Source organism: Dromaius novaehollandiae, chromosome 6, assembly GCF_036370855.1.
Source record: "Dromaius novaehollandiae isolate bDroNov1 chromosome 6, bDroNov1.hap1, whole genome shotgun sequence".
In the NCBI taxonomy this organism is placed as follows: Eukaryota; Metazoa; Chordata; class Aves; order Casuariiformes; family Dromaiidae; genus Dromaius; species Dromaius novaehollandiae.
This window is the reverse complement of record NC_088103.1, coordinates 24,207,474-24,226,159: the sequence shown is the minus strand read 5'-3', so window position 1 is coordinate 24,226,159 and position 18,686 is coordinate 24,207,474. Positions and strand designations below refer to the sequence as shown.

General features: G+C 40.6%; 1 protein-coding gene across 11 annotated transcripts in view; it reads right to left on the bottom strand.

Annotated features, from left to right (window-relative positions):
• Positions 1 to 4,241: 4,241 nt before the first annotated feature.
• The window catches only part of USP54 (ubiquitin specific peptidase 54), a 105,144-nt gene continuing 90,699 nt past the window's right edge, over positions 4,242 to 18,686 (bottom strand). For 9 of the 11 annotated variants that reach the window (XM_064513879.1, XM_064513878.1, XM_026094901.2 and 6 more), the window contains 7 exons: positions 16,488 to 16,607; positions 15,138 to 15,330; positions 11,257 to 12,713; positions 8,877 to 8,995; positions 8,084 to 8,221; positions 6,610 to 6,796; positions 4,242 to 5,817 (listed from right to left, as the gene is read on the bottom strand). In XM_064513879.1, the coding sequence (XP_064369949.1) occupies positions 5,159 to 5,817; positions 6,610 to 6,796; positions 8,084 to 8,221; positions 8,877 to 8,995; positions 11,257 to 12,713; positions 15,138 to 15,330; positions 16,488 to 16,607 (2,873 nt within the window). In that variant the 3' untranslated portion in view covers positions 4,242 to 5,158. The remainder of the gene's footprint in view (positions 5,818 to 6,609; positions 6,797 to 8,083; positions 8,222 to 8,876; positions 8,996 to 11,256; positions 12,714 to 15,137; positions 15,331 to 16,487; positions 16,608 to 18,686) is intronic. The other 2 variants (XM_026094900.2, XM_026094902.2) reach the window with 1 other exon arrangement.

Below are 18,686 nucleotides of genomic sequence, written 5' to 3'. Positions count from 1 at the left end.
TAACTGGTACAAATCCTGAGTAAAAAACCCTGTAACTTTAGACAAACTATAAATAATCCTAGACTGCCATCAAAATCACTTTGCCAGAGTAGTAAAACAATAAAATAAAATTTAACAGTATGAAAAAATTCTTAGATTTGATCTATTACTAAAATGCAGCTTCATTTATATTCACTTTTCTCATGTATTCATATTTAAAATTTTAATATATACACATGTAACACTTCTCAAGCCTATCATTCATGGATGAGTCATCTAGGATTAAGCCATCCCAAGGTTAAGATACATCTTGATCTTCTCATCTCTCATGAGTATATTGTGTTCACTCACTCAAGAGTGAATACTCAAACAATGCTGCTGATGCCAAAGAAAGAAGTTTAGATTGCTTCAGCTGAACTTGCATCCGTTTGCATTCACTTCCATAAATATGCTAGCAAACATAATCAGTGTTCTGAAGTGACTATATGGCTGGTCTTAGTTGATATTTTTCCATTAATCAAACAGTAATCTTATAAACATTTCCTAAATTACATTTTCTTGTTTTTAAAGGATAATTTTTTTTCTTCAATAAACTAGGAGAATGACACAGGTGGAAAAAAATTTCAGCTTGCAAGCACAGTACAAAGTAATGCAACAGGACAAGAATTCGGTCTAGCACGCTTTTGGCTAAAACATGTTCTCAAGCTCTGAAGGAAACTCTATGAATGACAGTAACTGGGAAAGAACTAGCATAAAAGGAAACATTACAGATGTCTAACTTGGCTCGAAAAGGTTCTGGACCATGCTGTGATAAAATGCTAGTGGCAACAAACACAAACAGCTGAAGATCTCATACTTTTGCTTTCTGCCACCCATGGTTCTAAACAGGAGACAGCGTAGTGGCAGGAGACTCCAGGACGCATCTAACATAAATGAGGTATTTGTAAAATCCAAACATATTTTTATCTCTGCTCCAGCTGGTATAAACACTTACTTGACCTTTACACTCTGCCCAACGCCTGTCTCTATTTATACATATAGCAGCAGCCTGTAAACGTTTCCATGCAGGTTCATCTGCAGTAGCATAAACATTATTATCAGAGAGTCCTATAAATTGCCTGCTCTCCAGAATCCATGAGTCAATCTTCCCTCCTCAAAGGCTTCAGCAGGCAGGCTGATGCTGAGGACCCTCTCTGTCCAGGAATCTATCTATTAAAAGAAGGAAAGAAAATTCAGACAGATCAGTTAGTGAGTGTTCTTTGGAAAGATGGAGACATTTGAGGGAAGAGACTCAAACGTTCATTTAGCTTATCTTTCTCACCTAGCCATCTGTTCCCCCCCCCTCCAATTCAGCAACACTCTTCCTCTTTGTCTTCTGTTCTCTCTCCCCGCCTCCCAGAGATGCTCAGATCTGTCCATTTTTCATTTCAGTGCATAACTCAGGTTACTCAGTCATGACATAGGTGGAGTTTTTTTTTGTTTTTTTCCCCCACTGCCAAAATAGGTAAATATATGAAATGACATTAAATACAAAACCTGCATGACTGCCATTTTTCTAGAGCCCTGTGTGCACTTCATACTTCTCACCCCAGCCCTCACTGTAAAAATCAGTGCAACTCCAGCAATCTTCGTAAGCACAGAAAATACCAGTAAGACAGTTCCCTCCCTCTTCCCAAATTCCACGCATTTTAACATGGGCACAGTGGCCTTCATTTAGGAAGGACTCGGCACTTAACTTGCACTTTTGTGGCTCGCTTCCCTAAGAGAGAGTTCATTTTGATCGACGCATTGGTGCTGCCCACTCCAGCACGTATTCCATTTGAACAAACCTGCTGCTCGGCAGCTCCAAGTGCGATTCCCATGAACAGTGTGCACAAGCTCTGTCGCCTTCAAGAGAAGAAACTGTGCTAGGTAGTTGCTTTTCCATATACATATAGGTTATATTTACTGACATTTGCTACTGCCAGAAAACCAAGTTACTCTCCATTTTATTACTGTTTTTCCCCTATATAACTCATATTAAAAACACATTACAGATCAGACAAATACAGTGAATGATAATGTTTTATTTTAGGAGAGCTGAAATTATATTATTTTAAAATGTAGATTTTATTTTTATTTTACTTAAAAATTCCATTCATTAACCTACCCTGCAGCTGGTGACAGACGAAGGGATATTTTAGGAAGAAAACCTTGGTTATGTTGCATCAAAGCTTACATACTTTATAGACTAAGAAGAAAGATTGTTCCAAAACAACTGTTGAATTCCTAGGGGAAGCTGCTCTCCTCACCTTTCTTGTAGGCAACAGTGAACCTTAATAAGCTACTAAACTAATACATAACTGATTTTCTAGGGTTCAAATAGCCAATAAATACCACTGAAGAGATTTACAAGTTATGTTATAATTCAGTTGACTTACTGATAAGTATTAACTTATGAGTCACTAAGACTTCCAGATGAAATGAGTTTTTTCTCCAGGTGTGTACTTTCCCCCACATGAAATATATTATTGAATCCACTTTATTCTGTTTCTATTTTGATAAACTATCATAATGCTGGGTATGAGACACTTCAGAGGTTGTGTCCATTTCAGGCATCTAGTCCAGTTAATTTCACAGTAAACAACGTGTGTGTCTGTGTGTGTGTGTGTATTTTATATACAGAAAGAAGTCTGCAGACCAATTTTGCAGCCTGGCAGGTTAAATTATAATGGAGGTGTGAAAAAGCAGTTCCCTCTATAAGGAAAAAATAAAAAGTGGATACCATCAATATTAGTATGATTAAAACCAGTTACATCAACTCAGGCTTGCTCTGCACAGCTTTATGGAAGTGTACTTCCTGCTTCCAAATAGCTAGGCTTAAAATAAAAAACCTAAGTGTACACATTTGCTTTATTTGCAAATGCTACATACTACATATCACTCCTTGAAGCCAAGACTTTACTTTGTGCTTTATTTAGGAAGATAATTTTTTTGATAATTGAGTTCAAGACTACTTAAACCTCATTTTGCAGCCTGAATTTTATGGAGCTGTAGTTAAGCAAAGGGTCAGATACTTATCTATGTCCTCATTTGGATCCTGGGGCTACCTTGGCTTCCTCCAACTGCTACGGGGCACCAAGCACTGAAAGCAACTGCTTCTGCCCAGGTTCCCTCTACTCCAGCCATGTTATTCCACCACCGAGACAGAGAGGCAGAGAGAGAGACTGGGAAGAGGAACGCGTCTGTCAGTTATACGCCACGCAAAGGTCCACCTCCACGCTGGAGTCACCTCCTATAACCAGACTTGTAACTTCTACAGCTAGAAACTTACCAGTATATTGCAGTATATCCATATGGAGCCAGAGAGACTAAGTCCGTACGTATTTGAAACTCAAACCTAAATCAAATAATTGCTTCAGTAAAATAATGTTCCACTTCTCTATATTTAGAAAATCAGATCAGGAGGAGTAGTACTGCTGAAACTTTCATGTTACTAAACTGGCAAAAGCATTAAGTGAAAGAGTCAAAATTAGGTAGCACTTTTTTTTTTTTTTTTGCTTGGAAAGGGAGAGGTGAAAGAAGAGGATGTTTTTGTTCTGGTAACCAGAGCCAGTGGGGGAAGTTATGTACAGAAAAAAGGTGCGACACAACACTGTATAGTTGCAGGAGACTGTTACAATAATAGACATAATAGGAATTATTTAGAAACAAGAAACAGAGAGAAGACATTTATTAGAATAAACGTGACTCAAAATCTCAGACTGAACAGCAAAAACCTGATAAAATTCCATCAAGCACTGAGGTGCAAATCCTGAAATTAACTGGAAATTAAAATTAATACACAGAGAACAACAGTGAGACCAAATTAGCACGTAGTACCAAGCACTAGAGGGCAGTCTAGACCTTCCACTGGCTGGTTGGGCTAGGAGAACCAAATTTGCAGTCCCACTCTCAATATTAAGCTAAATTACCACCCTCCTGTACTTGCAACAACTCCAAATGCCACACTTGAATGCCTTGGCAAGACCAGGAGTGCAGCTCTTACTAAAGTCACATTTCTCACTACAGCAGTCATTTCCAAAGACCCTTTTCTATGACATTAAAACTCCTAAAACTACCACCTTGCACATATTTTGTGGTTTTCCCCCCAACCACGAAATCACAGAATACTTTCGAAAAGGGCACTACTAAACAGTGCCCTTTAAGAGGGGGAAGTTAAGCAGAGCAGTGATGAAACGCACAAAAATACAAACTCAGTAGCAGAATTACACAACTCCTCATCACATCCTTCAATCTATTTATTACATAAACTTTGTTAATGGACTATAACAACTTCGTTTAGTCAGTGCATAAAAAAAATAAATCAGCAATTTCAGGCCAACTGATAAGTAAAGCCAAATAGCAAAGAAAGCTCATACACAGACAGGTAAATAGAACTATTTTCATAGATTTATTTGAAAAATACTTACAAAAGCAAGTATGTTTGACACTAAAATAGTTAAACTTCTTCTGTGTTTACATTGGTATAATTAAGCGTGCAGCATTAACAGTCTTTTCTGTTTGAAGCATTGTTAGTTGGCCCTAAGGAAGTGGGGAAATTTCTGGTTTACTGATGAACAGTGCCTCCCTGCCACTTCCTCAGCAGCAATTACAGCTGTGATCTCTGCCCAAGATCTCAGCACACTGAAAACTGGGTTTGCCTCACTAACTGCCAGCCTGGCAAGTGTACGTTTATTGGAACCTGGAAGGCAGGTCAGTTTTTTCCCCTAGCAAGGAACAGGGAGGGGAAGGAGAGGAAAACAAAAGGACTGGCTTTGTATACAAAGAATTTACCAAAGCTACATTTCACGAAAGAGTCCTTAAAAATGTCCTTTTGGCCATCCTCCTTCAAAACATGCGCGTACTTAGAACTTACCCGTAACTAATGCCCCTTAAGCTTATCTTTCCTACAGCACTTTTTTGCTAGGAGAGGCTGGGACTAGTATAGCTAAGATTCCCCATCCAGACAGCAGTTCAGTAGTGTCAGAAAGAAATACAGTGCAATTAGTTTCCACATACTGTACAGCTACATTTTAAGACAAAACTGGCACAGATACCGACTGAAGGTGGTTTGCCATCTCCTTATAATCTATACCCAGGCAACAGCTATAGTCTGTTCACAGGGGGATTTACCAAGGTGCATGGAGTGGAAGGGATCTCACCAGCCATTATTCTGCATGGTGCCAGTAGCTGCTGCTGCTCGGGCCAGCATATTTCTGTGAGCCTCAGAAGCAGAAGAAAAAGTCCCATCCATCACGTGAACCGGCAGTATTCGCCTTCTGCCAGGCTGAGGGGTATAGCTGTTCTGTCGCCAGTCTTCCTCTGGGGGCATATCAACTCTCCTTGGACCTGGAGCCTTAGCACAAGAGGGGGGCACAGGACAACCTTGAGGGGCACCAGGATCCCAAGAAGGCTCACGTGGTATTCTTAAAGTGCTGTAGCCTGTGCCGGGTGGCAGCCTGCAACTGACGGTGTAGGATTCATGCATCTGACGTTGTGAGGGCTGCTGGAGGAAGCCCTCCTGTAAACTCCTGGCTGGCTGACCAGCATACCCCCCCCAGAGCGCCGCTCGTTTATCTGGTAGTGTGGCTGTTTGTCTGGCAGTGTAGCCCATGTTCTGCCAGCGGCCAGTGACACTTGATGCTCCACCTCCTAAACGCGGATTAACAAGAGGCTTTTGCCCCTGGGAAAAGGTGCCTTTGGGTGCACAAGGTAGACTCCCATAGCTCAGTGCCACACCTGGGTAGTCTTCACCTTGGAAAGCTTCACCCCTGTCAGGCACAACCAAAAGTTTCTGGATGATGTTCTTCTGATCTCCTGGGTGGCACAGGGAGGGAGGGAAAAAGGGGCAGGGGGGAGGGAGAAAAAAAGAAAAAGTAAAAGGTTTGCTTAGTTACGTTTTATTTATTGCTGTTTCCTCGCAGAACACAGGTGACGGAAAAAGCTAAAATCTAAAACTAAAACACTAGTACTTCCAGTTACTGGTTGACATGCAATTCTGAATGAAAACTAGCAGCACCTGTTCTAGCATTCATTTTCCTCTCTGCATTTCCTCCTTGCCCTACAGTACAGCTACTGTCACAGACTTCACAGAACAAAAGATTTCTTTAGCAGCACTCTCTCTTGTGTCATCAAGAAGGAATCCAACAAAATAATTCAAAGCTGGTAGATCAAACTGGTTTTGATGGCATTCACAGGGAAAATAATTCTCATGCAGAAATTAGTTATTTCTACCAGTACAACTGTGTGTATGATTTGCTGGAATTAGTAATTTGTGGAAGGATTCTTATAAATAACTACATAGTGATGGGTTTTACTGCTACTTTTACACAGAAAGAAAATACCTCAAAAATGTGAACATGATTTTACATGAAAAAGTAGTCATCATGTTTCTGTAAATATTATTCCCTTCTGTTATGTCCACTTAGCACAGCATCACTGTACATCTCAAAAGGGACAGAGGAGGAGAAAGAGAATGTGATTCATCCTTCCAAATTTCTGGAAGAATTCAGGCAGATAGTGAAACATCATTATGAAAGACAAGACCTGCAGAGCTATATTTCAGCAATATTTCTGATCACAAAGGAGGATGAAAAGTCCTGTGATTACCTGACAGTTTACGTGCCTTGCCCACCATGCTGGGCATCAGTACATCATGGGGTAGGTGCTGCACCTGTTTTGGGTTGTGCTGGGGATCAAAGGGAAACACAGGAGGATCATGGGGGAAAGCAAGGGAAGTGGAGCTGGAAGAACGGTGGCTGGTTTCCACTGGCATTTTCCTCATGTTTGGTGCTTCCTTTTACAAAATGAGAAAGGAGAAGAAAAAAACATAAAATGATGAGTAAACACAAAGTTGGGTTGAATCAAGCAACGACAGTGGTGATCCAAGGAAAGGGAGGAGTTACCGGAACAAAAACATGCATCTGTATGTGAAAAAAATAAGCAACTCTAGCCATCCAATAGCCATCTCACTGCAGTGGTGAGCTACTTAGGAGGATCACTTCAACTGACTGCAAATATACTAAGGACAAGAAAGCCATGGAGTTTTGGTTCACACTGACACATTAACAAACAAGTCACTGACTTGAGCCCAGAGGCTAATTTGAACAGTAGCAACAGAGAGCTATCCTATCAGCTGTCTCTGCTGTGGGGATAAAAACCTTCAGCAGAGGGACCAGTGGCCAGCTAGGGATTTTAACTTGCTTCTGCCACCACTTCCAGGCACATGTCAAAGCCCCCAGAAAAGCATGCCGAGGAGCAAATATTACGTATTCAAGTTTACGAGTTTACATACTCCTGGCTCATGGCACTCAGCACAATTGGAAATTTATCAACCAGTCTGAGTAACTGATTTTGCAACTCATACTCCTCTATGCTTGTTATGCAGTTTGTTTCAAATCAAATCTTAAGCACAGTTAGCAAAAAATCAGATCCAAGCCAAACCTTTGTATTAAGATCTGGTTATGCTGCTATACACCAACAATAATCTATTACTGTTTTCCTCACTGGCAGTTTTAACTCACACCTAAGACCACTTAACAAAGATAACACAGGGAAGTCAATTTCTCTCTATTTTTAGTTGCTTCCTGTGTGTAATTGGCAGCATTATGTACCATTACTTAAATGATCTTCCCTTTATGCTTACTTTTATTTGCTAAAAATGTCACTTGCTGAATATAATCGCAAGAGAGCAAAAACTTTCACACGACTACTGTAATCTCTTTTTAAAGTCACAGGTGTATTAAGAACCTTACTAAAAAATAATTCTAAACTGAAAAAAAAAAAATGTTTTTATACTGGATGTCTTTGTATACTGGCAAGTAATACTAGCTTGCATGCTTATCAGCTGCAACTGGTACAACTCTGCAATGACTCCTGAAGGAGATGTTATTTAAATGAAAGCTTGCTCTTCTTCCAAAAAGAGAGCAAAAAACCCACAAAGACATCATCATCTTCCATCACTTTGCTTACTATCCAGTTGTTTGCTGTTTTGTTTATTTATTATCTACTAAAGGCAGACAGAAAACAGGAATGCTAGATGCAGCTGATCGCTCTTCGAAAAACTGCACATCATTCTACTTACAAAACTGTGAGAAGAGACCAAGGTCTCTTCTCTGTTTGTGATGACTGTCCCACTGAGACTGCGAGCAATGCGACGGAAATTCTCTGCACTGTACATTTCCTCCTCTTCTGGTTCCCTATGTTCTCTGGGATACGTGACCTGCAGACAATATCACACATTTCAGAAGAGGTCTCTCATAATATCAGTTTTGTATACTAATTATCAGAAAGAGATCAACCTAATCTAAAGGCTACTGCAGTGAAATTCTATGACCTTTTCTCTTCTGAACTCCTTCATTTGGGTCTTAGCTCAGAGTGAGAGAAGATAGCAGTAAGTTGGAAAGTTCTTTTTGTTGTTGTTTCTGACCAAAGAACATTACCATCCAACTACGGACTGTAGCAAATACCAAATTAAACTCTAGTCCCTCGAGAAATGTAGTGACACAGTCAACAAAAGAAAATACCAGTTCCACTGCAGGTGATGATAATATCAAGAAGCATTTTACATAAATTGCAATGCGTAACAGTTCATGATAATATGTTCAAAGAGACTTGGACCTTAAAGTTTTCAGGGGTACATGACCTTAAAGTCAGAATTTAGATAATTATATTGCATGCAAGTTGCATGCAGCATGAGTCACTCATGTTTTAGCTAATTAATCCTGAGCTAGACTGCACTTAAAATTCTCTCTGAAGTTAACATCAATGATCCCACTGCCTTTTAACAATCTATTCCACTTCTCCCATTGTAAATTCTTTCACTTACACAATCTTAGCCCTTCCCTCCCTAGCTTGTCTTAGTAATGTGTTGTCACCTTGGAGACAGAAGAGACACTGGATCCATACAGACTGCGCTCGACCTCTGCTGTTGGGGTTTTCGAGAGACCCATTCCAGCCGTAGCATGCAGCTTCTTCACATTTAGGTTTGCAGAGACTGGGAAAGAAGTAAAATGGTATGGTTAAACTCCAGACTTGAACGAATATTATGATACAATTTTATCTGTCTTAGATCTGACTCTGGCTTGGAAAGACTATATGCACAAAATGAGAAGCAATTAGAGCTTCTTTCAACATTCACACACAAGCTAACTCCCAGAATCCCCTAGGGGAGAAAGTCCGTCAGGATACGCGCTCCTCTTTCACCTGCCCCTGTGCAGGCTTCTAGGGAACAGTTATTGAACTTATAACAGAGTTAAGCTACTTGGGGTAAAGAAGACACCATCTTTACGTCATTTCCCTACCCCCACCCCAAACTCCATTTGTTCCCATCCAATACTACAGTTTATCAGCCATTTGTTGTGCTGGTTAACTATGTAAAAGTGTTATTTTTAAATGAAGATGACTACAGTTACTTCATTTCACTGCAATCCGAAACCTGAAACTTCCTAAGAAATTTATAGGTAGATCAGTGGCCTAAAAAAAAATAAAATAAAATAAAAAAAAAAATCCATCACAGGGAATCTATCTATTAAGAGAAGTTGAGGTGCTGGTAGCACCACATTTTCTGCATTGAAGAAGTGTTTGGAAGATTATCTCTTTGGGTCTTCATCCCTTGGCGTAAATCTCTAGTAATAGAACGGTGGCATTTTCACCATGATTCTGAATACAAAGGTCTGATAAAAATAGTTGCTATGGGGCAGAAAGCTTAAAAGACATGTGCACGTGAATAGATAATCCAAGACAAAAGTGAGAAAGAGCTGTCCCAGATCCACTCAGGTAAATATCATCCAGTTCATTACAGTAGATGAATTGAATCAGCTCAAGATCCAATCAAACTTTTAACAGAATTTAGGAAGAAACATTTGAAAGTCACAGCAAACCAGAAGTAAAGATCTCACACGGAACTTAACTTTAGCAGAATATCCGTAGCTCATCCTTTAGATATGAGGTGAGAAAACAGGAGAGAGAAGCGTCAACATAAGAAATATGGAATTTGATGACAGAACTCTTTGGCTCCAGTTAACACTAAAGCAACTGGGCTTTTATCCTGTTAGGTATCTAGAAAGAGGTTCAAAATCAGTATGCTAAGAAGGAACACCTAGAGACCTTCCAATCCAAACCCATACAAGAGAGTACCAGCGACGTCAGATCTTGCCTAACCCTGAAAGGAAACCAAAGACCCTGAATGGAAAATGACCTTCTTAGGATGTGTTATCTGGTCTGCCAGTGTAATGCAAGACAAGAGAGTTTCATAGAGTATTTGAGCTGTTGAATAAAACCTGTTTAAAAAGAGTTTACTGCCAATACTCCCTCTGGTCACAGCCTGGCTTCATTTGTCAGAAAAGATGGAGGCTCCACCCCCACAGGTGCAGGGCAGGGAAAAACCCACCTTGTGTATATGTTACAATATATACGTCACTTTGGTACCCATAAAGTTTTGGACAGTCTTGTATTTGACCAGAAAATTTGTAGCTCTAATGCAATGGTGTGGAGCCTAGAGAATTTTGTTTCACTTGTGCTGAGCAGAAAATCAACATTGTCCTACCCCAGGCAGCAGATTAGGTCAGCTTAAGTGGAATCAGACCACTAGCATCAGGCTCTGATCAACTGGGTGGCTCCAGCAATGTCAGAGCTGTTCTCACCAAAAGCAACAGAATACATTAGTTTGCTTTTGGCACCAACTAATCTAAAAGGTCTTAAAGACAGCGCAGGTCGTGCTCCCACAGGACCATTTACACAAGTAATTTTCCAGAAGTAAAAGTAGGTGGCCCTTAGCAAAAAAAACAAGTTCAGCTCTAACAGATCTGGAAACACTTTTAAAAGTTATTCCAGGTACAGATTAAATTCTCATATATTAATCAGTTTAAATTCACAGATTTTGAGAACATTCATTTCAGACATAAAAATTGCTTAACAAACTCCAGAGGTTATGTAGGACTTCCAGACAAAATTCAGTAGTCTTAGCCTAAACAGCTAGTTCCCTGCTCAAAAATAGGATCAATTATTCCTTTGCCATTCTATATATATTTTCTGTTTGCCAAGATCAGTGACTACTTTGCAGCCTCTCCAGGCAGAACTATGACAGTGCTTCTCTATCTTTATGGTCAGAAAGTTTTCAGAATCTGCAACCTGTATCTTTCTGCATCTGCGTACAAATTCATGCTCATTTAACTAAACTGACTGGAAAAGATACCTTCACCTAATAGTGGTGTATGCAGGCAGGTCAACCAACAAAAACAGCTGCGGAATTCTTACCTGATTTGTCAAATGGATACCTAGCACTGTCCTGTCTTCCCAAGAGAGGCCTAGCAGCCTGAGATGCCTGCAGACTAGTCTGATAGAGGGATTCCAGTTCTGAGAGCTCCTGCTCTGTGTCTTGATTCCACTGTGGATGCAGATGTACTGGGATCCTGCTCAAGTCATCTCCAACTGCTCTCTGATCAGAAAGGGACAGACTCCTCCCAGGTACAGGAAGCCATTCAGTATTCTTATTATCCTTCTGAGAACTGTAATACCTAGTAACGTTATTCACCCAACGGTCCACAGGCAGAGAAGCAACCATGCTACTAGTAGCTCCATCATCCCCCTGTTTCATTCCTCCATCATGACAGTGCCTTTCCAGGTAGGGTGCAGGGTCTGCTATATTCTGTCCACCTCTTCTACACAGCTCTTCACTGTTAGGGCAAAGACTCTTAGAAGCAACAAGCTGGGCACTAAAACCCTCCAAAAAAACTATCCCATCCCTAATATCCACTGATGAGTGCAATTTTTCAGAAGACTGGTTTCTGTTCTCTTGACCTTGATGGATTAGCTGTCTGTAACCAGAGGGTGAAGGGGTGATGAAAGATTTTTGTATTAGATTTGGAGACTTCTCATCCTGACACACTGCAGCAATCCAGCCTTTTTCATGAGTACCTTTCCTCTGGGAGACTGCATGCATTTTCTGAAACTGCTCTGCCAAGGAGCGAACATGTCCCTTCGTACTAAAAGCCTCAGCTTTGCAACCTTCTGCTGTGCCATATTCATCCTGTGAGGGTAATAAAATCTCATGGCTGTTTGCTCTGGAGTACTGATTTGTTTTCTGTAAAGGATCCAGGGAGCACTGCAGTGAAGGGGATGAAGCTGCAGGGGTCATTGCATGGTAGCCCCCTAAATGATCAATGCTGGCCCGTACTGGAGAGCTCGAAAGTTTGGAACAAGGACTGTGCTGGCCATCTTTTTCAGGAGATGCTGCTTGTGGTGGATGTGGACAGGGAAACAGTGTAGGCAAAGACCCAGAGTTTACTGTGTTAGCCTTGGTTTGGTACTGAGGTGTGAGAATAGCTGTTATGTTATGAACCTCTTCTAACTTGCTGCTACTGCAGCATTCCCTATAGTCTTTTGGCCCTGCGGCTGTGGTCTCAGCGAATTCCCCACTATGGCGGGCATCATTCTCAGTTCTTGCAGACCTCTCTGCCAACCCTTGCCTATAGGGAAAAAAGGGAACTTGGTCATGAAAATCAGCAGAAGCAGACTGGAAGTTTGGAGAGGTCCTGTTGGATGGATTGCTTTCAGAAGGGGGCAAGGAGGAAGACTCTGGATATAATGATGAGTGCAATTCATGGCAGGAAGCAGGTGGGTGGAAGAAAGAACTGGACCCAAATTCCACTTCTTTGTTGGGTTCCAGTGGTACCTCCTGGCTCAGCAGTACTTGGAGCGGGCCAGTCTGTTCACTAAAACACACAGAAGGGTAAATGATTAGCAGTAGGCAATGCTTACGTTATCCCTAGGATGCAGAACTTACACTATGGGACGTACACCTCAACGCACTTTTTTTCACCTAACTGGATTCTAGAGAACTTTGTATTAATTCAACAGACACATACGTGTTAGTCCTTTGTGTCCAAGTCTAATTTTCTACTGTAATTGATCTGTTGAATCCATTTCATATTTTTAAGAGTATTTATACTATAAATAATGCTCTTTATAAACTTTCAGTATTCCTGTATAGCACCCTAGGCACTTTAACCAGCAGCCTGAGTGTCTGGGTAGAGATAACTACAAGAATAATAAAAATAGCATTTATGTAAAATAAAACAACCCTTTCCAGCATTGACATCTTAAATATTTTTGTAAACATTCTGGACAAGTTCATGATCTGAACATGAACTGACAGCATTTCCCATAAGGTTCTCTCTCTTGAAGTAACTGTGAAGAATGAGTTGAGAAATGGAATAAACAGGTTGAAATCTCTCTCCTATTATCTTTGTATTCTCAGCTTTGAAATATTTATCCAACAAGTTAAAGTCAGATAAAGTTCAAGTTAAATACAAAACTATTACTTTCTAATAATTTATATTTTAAATATATTTCTACAGAAGAATTTGTATTCATCTTATGTACAAATATAAGACAATTATGTCCTTGGGTCACACTTGTCCTTGACATTTTTCTGCATTTAGTTGGCATTTTAATGTGTGGACAGGAGGAAAAAAAAAAAAAAGTATCCAATCCGAGTGCCTGTGGAAAAAATGGAGGGATACACACGGCTCACAGAGACCTTAAGGAAGTCAGTCCAGTTCAAAAGCAACCAAACTGAAAACTTCTTCTGTTACTCAGAGCACTGTTTATTGTTTACTAGAGTAACACATTAAAAAAATACGAGTTTGCAGAATCAACACTGCACTCAAAAACTTAGTGCAATTATTTTTAAAGCATAAAAGGACTCTCCTGCAACTATAACCTCATTGCTTTGTTTCCTCCTTGAGATGCAAAGGATGAAAGTTATCATGAAGATCTAGTTGATATGCATAGCAGAACGACCTTGTCTGTGGGTAATTGCAAACTTTGCACTGTTTACAGTGTTACTTATATCAAAGCAAGAGTACAAAACTCCAGTTACAAACAGATTATCTTTTCATTGGCTGCAACATTAACATTCATTTCAACAGAACTTTTCGCAAAAGCAATGTTCTTTTCACAGAGCAGCAGTGAGCAAGTTCAGCATTAACAAAATTAGTTTAGAAAGTTCCTTTCTTTCATTTTCTTAGAATCTGCCAAACTGCGTAATTGGGGCTCTGTATTTCTCCTGTAAAAGAGGATGTAATGGATCCCTGATTGACAAAAAGATCAGCCCTCATTACATATAATTCAACTACTGCAAGAAAAGAACAGAACATTTTGAACTATAGCCTGGCAGGTGTGCAAATTAACTGAATTGCAGTATGTAACTGTAAGTGGCATTTTAAAAAAAGGAAAAGAAAAAGGATTCTCACATGAGATGTCATCTAAACATCTGGTAGCACAGCATATAAGAAAGGGGAGAGGAAAGAAAAATAACAAGAAGCAGCCTAGAAATTGGGGAGGGATAGTCTCGTGTTTGGAGGGAATGGCATGGGAAGAAAAGGAAGATTAAGATGCATGCTAGAGGGTAGGAAGAGAGGATCAATTAGAGCAGAGAGTTTATTGTGCTATAATTAAAATCAGTATGGAAGAAAGAATCATGAAAAGATGCTGAAGAGGCTGCTAAAGCCAGGCTACAGGCAGCTAGGAAGCACAGAAAGAAAATGAGGAATGACACAGCATCAGTGAGAGTAGTCAAGGTGATCAGGATCTGGATCCAAGAGCTGTACCAGCGCACCACTAGAGAAGTGGACTAGAAAAAGATCAATGTATATGACACCTCTCAGACTACAGAGCACTTAATACACGTGTCGATCACTGTCCCCAACATAAAAGCTGTTATAGTAAGACTTTCACTATAGTACTCTTTTACTGATTGAGTCCTGAAATTACTCCCGATTTTAAGCAGTTACACATTTCATCTTAACACACACACCCCCATGTAATCAGGCTATTATCTATTGTATTCTTTCCCTCAGTGCACAAAATGTTGGTGCTGTCAGGAACTGCCTGCTGGAATTCACTGTCACAGACCACATTTTGAACATGTGCACAGTGAACTATGCTACAAAAACTGGAAAGGAGAGGTAGCTGACCCTCCTTTAATGCGATTTAACCTAAGGAAGAAAGAAATGAGGAGTAATACCACAGGATTTGGACTATCCAGGGGAATATACAGAGTTCACTATTTCTTTCCAGACTGTACTGCTCATAGATGCAGCTCAGGTCTGGTCTAGGCGATATACTTGGACTACCTTGTAGACTGGGCCATGGTGCCACCCTGTGGTGGGTGGCAGGTTGGCGGCGGCAGCGGCTGCGATGGCTGTTGGTGCTGCATGCGATCCTGGAGGCTCCGGGCTTTTCGGATACTGATTTGCAGCTTCTTATCGACTAGGGCTCTGCTGTGAGTGCTAGAGCTGGCATCATGCATGGCAAGTCTTAGTTTAGCTAAAATGCAAAAGAAAACATAGCAGAAACAAACAAAAAAAAACAGAAAAAAGGAATAAAATTGAAAAAAAAAAAAACAAAAAAAGATGCAGCAAGAACATAAAACATGGACCATGCAAATATTGCCATGAAAGAGTTCACAAAGATGCTACTGTTTCCATTAATGCACATTCAGCTTAGCCATGTGTCCAAACAAGTTAATTGAAACTAAACTAAAATGAAGTTGCAAAAAATTATTTATGTTTCAGCCAAACTTCTCATCCCCCTTACGCAGATTCTTTCCAACCCTACCACAATTCTACTTCATTCTTCATCTATCCTTCTCCTGTATCTGGGACCTCCTTTACGTGCAGAAGTATCCAGCTGGGATCTGAAATCTAGCATGCATCTTGTTGGAATGGAAGCTAATATAGCTTTCACAATAGCAGCACACTGTCCCTTAATCTGCAGCCTGTAAGAGCCAATTTCTAAATGCAAATGCACAGTAACTACCCACTCTGTCTGCAACTATTCTATACAGACAGGGAGGAGCGTGGGGTGAGACAGCCAGCCAATCATAACGGAAAAGACTGAAAATAAAATGAAATCACATAGCACATATTCCCAAAGGTTACAGAATGCACTTAGCACTTCAACGTCCTGATTCCCCCTGCCCCAAGATTTATGTACAGCATAGCTCATTCCTTTTATTCGAGAAGACTCTAGAGTGGGCTACCCTTTTCGTCCTATGCTGCATCCTCCTTGAGGACAAGTGAACTTAGTCCCCTTCATAATTCAGCCTAAAGACTGGGAAAAACTGTAAATTATGGGCACAGTGGCAGGAGGAGTTACCTACCAGGTGCTTACAGAAATGCACCTATTAGCATCAAAAAGGACACATCAGCAACCCAGTGCTGTTGCTATCACAGCGCTGAACTAAGCAATGTAAAGGAATGCTAACACAAAAAAGAAAGGGGATGAAGGGAAATGGAACTAAAATCCCCAAAAGGGAACACTTGAAAAAGGAAAGGTTCTGTCTCCCAACACCTTCCTAAAGACCAGCAGGATCCCTATATTACCACCTGACCATTTAAGGTGATTCAATGTTACAGACTTTTTTTCTGTGATATTAGTAAATAGTCAGAAGCGCAATAGCTTAGGCGGTTAGGGTTACTTACATATAGCTTCGTTACAGAGAGCCAAAGCTGCAGCACAATCCCCCTTCTGCTCCTGATTCAGCGACTCTTCAAAGATTGAGTCTGCCTCCTGCATGGACTTCTCAAAGCCATCACTCCTCCCTGCAACAGGCAGCACCCTTCATTTTGTTTTCATTCTTGTCAAATGCTCACTTACCCTCATTCCCATTTGCGAGCACCAAACTCTTCCACATGTCAAGTCATTGATGGTAGCCTCTCGCAGAGGCTGCATATATCCCAGACCACCTACTGCAACATCTAAACTTCACTAAACAGAAGTGCAAACTGAGCACCTGACATGTGTAAGTCACACAAGCACACAGTACGAGCTGAAAATTATGTGAACCAGGTTTTCTCCTCCAACTTTACTTGAGAGGGTGTACTGGCTTAATATGTTATTTTCAACAACCTACACTGGTACAAAAGGTGGTATGGACATACCACAGACTCAGTTCAGATGACTTCTGTCAAGTACAAACTGGTCTGAATTTATAATTATATCTAAACCACAATGAATTAGTAAAAGAAATACAGCAGGTCGGGGCTTCCCCTGAACTACATTATCCCAAGTCCCCTGTCAAAAATCTTCCGTCTCTTCTGCAGATATCCAATTACTTCCATACAAAAGGTCTTCAATCTGGAACACCCGAGATGCCCAGGGGACAATACTCAGGCTTGAGCGTGAGTGTAAAAGGCTGCAAGAGACTCTTCTACAAATGCTATTAAGTGCATACACTCACTGCTGAACAAGGCATTACAGAATATGAAAGCCCAATGGTCTTGCAGCTTTAGGAGGAAAAATGCAAGGGCAAGGAGCCGAGAAGAAAGGATTAACAGTCTAGAATTCTTTGGGCAACAATTTAGAAAAACAGTGCTGGAGAAAAGGATAAATCGTCTTTGGACACAGAACAGAGAAAAACACTGTGTCCTGGCATAAGAACAATTGAGACAAAGAAATGCCTAATCTTGTGTCACTTATCAGGCATTATGCAAGTTATATAGTAAAATGTATGAGATCAAATGAGGCAAGGGGAAATAAAATAAAAAATTCAAGCTTTATTTATTTAAGTTCTCTGTTGTTATGGTAGAGAATGTGAATAATTTTCTCAGTCAAAAAGAAAGTACACTTTTTCAACTTGCGTAACATAAATGCTATGGCCTGGTCTGCTCCCTAATACCCTCGTGCACACGTGCAAACACAAACTTGCTTATTCTATGAACCCCAAAGAACTCTTATGAAAAGCATTTATTGCAGAGAGAAGTGAGAGTTGTTAGAGCAGAGAGTCAATCAAGCAACACCTTCAGTTTCAAAACTGAGACTACTGAGGCTCATAAGCAAGGCAGGTATAACTGAAGTTAGCTTTCTTTGCATGAATTTAGCAATTTACTTGAAGGAAATGAGTCACAAATGTTCTGGAGTTCTGCGTACAAGCAAGCCTTCCAGGCAGCCAAGCAGTCTGATAATGTTAAGCTATCATATCTCTGACTGGGGTGGGGAGGGCCTTAGCAGGAACAAATGAAGATCTTCCCAGCTCCCAAGTCAGTGACTAATAAACTCCTCAAGCCTTCTACTACAGTCTTCTTGCATTTTAAGCACTATTCTAGTTCATTTTCTTTTTAACAATGAAGAGCTTAGCAATCTGCTCCTACCAACTAACTCAATATGATATCAAAGGGGAATGTCTTGGAGAAATACACTGCTGTCTCTGGGGCAGGGGGAGTGGGGAAGACAACACCCTTGTGGTTAAGAACAGAGGTTAAATTTTCAATTTTCAAATCATTAGCATTTACACTACAAAAATAAACACTACGACTAATTAAAAGGTATCCGTCCACTTTGGTAGATCAGATTTTTTCAGCTGGTTACTTGCAGGTCAGAGCAGGACCATAAGAGATAACCAAGCAGCTCACTGACAGCCAGCAAAAGTTACAAAAACTTCCCCAGAGCCACACGTGCCCATGGAGATCACATTTTTCAGCTCCCCTGACTGGCTGACAGCACCTGGGAGACTGAGGACTAACACAAAGGCGCTACATGTGAATCCTGGCATCAAGGTCCTTCTGCCTCAGCTTCCTTCTTCCAGCTACACCTCCTTTTCTGCTGCTGTTCCCTGTCAGGATTGTGAGAAGCCAGGGAAAAAGACAGATCCTCTTACTGTTTGGCTTTTATTTCTTTTTTTC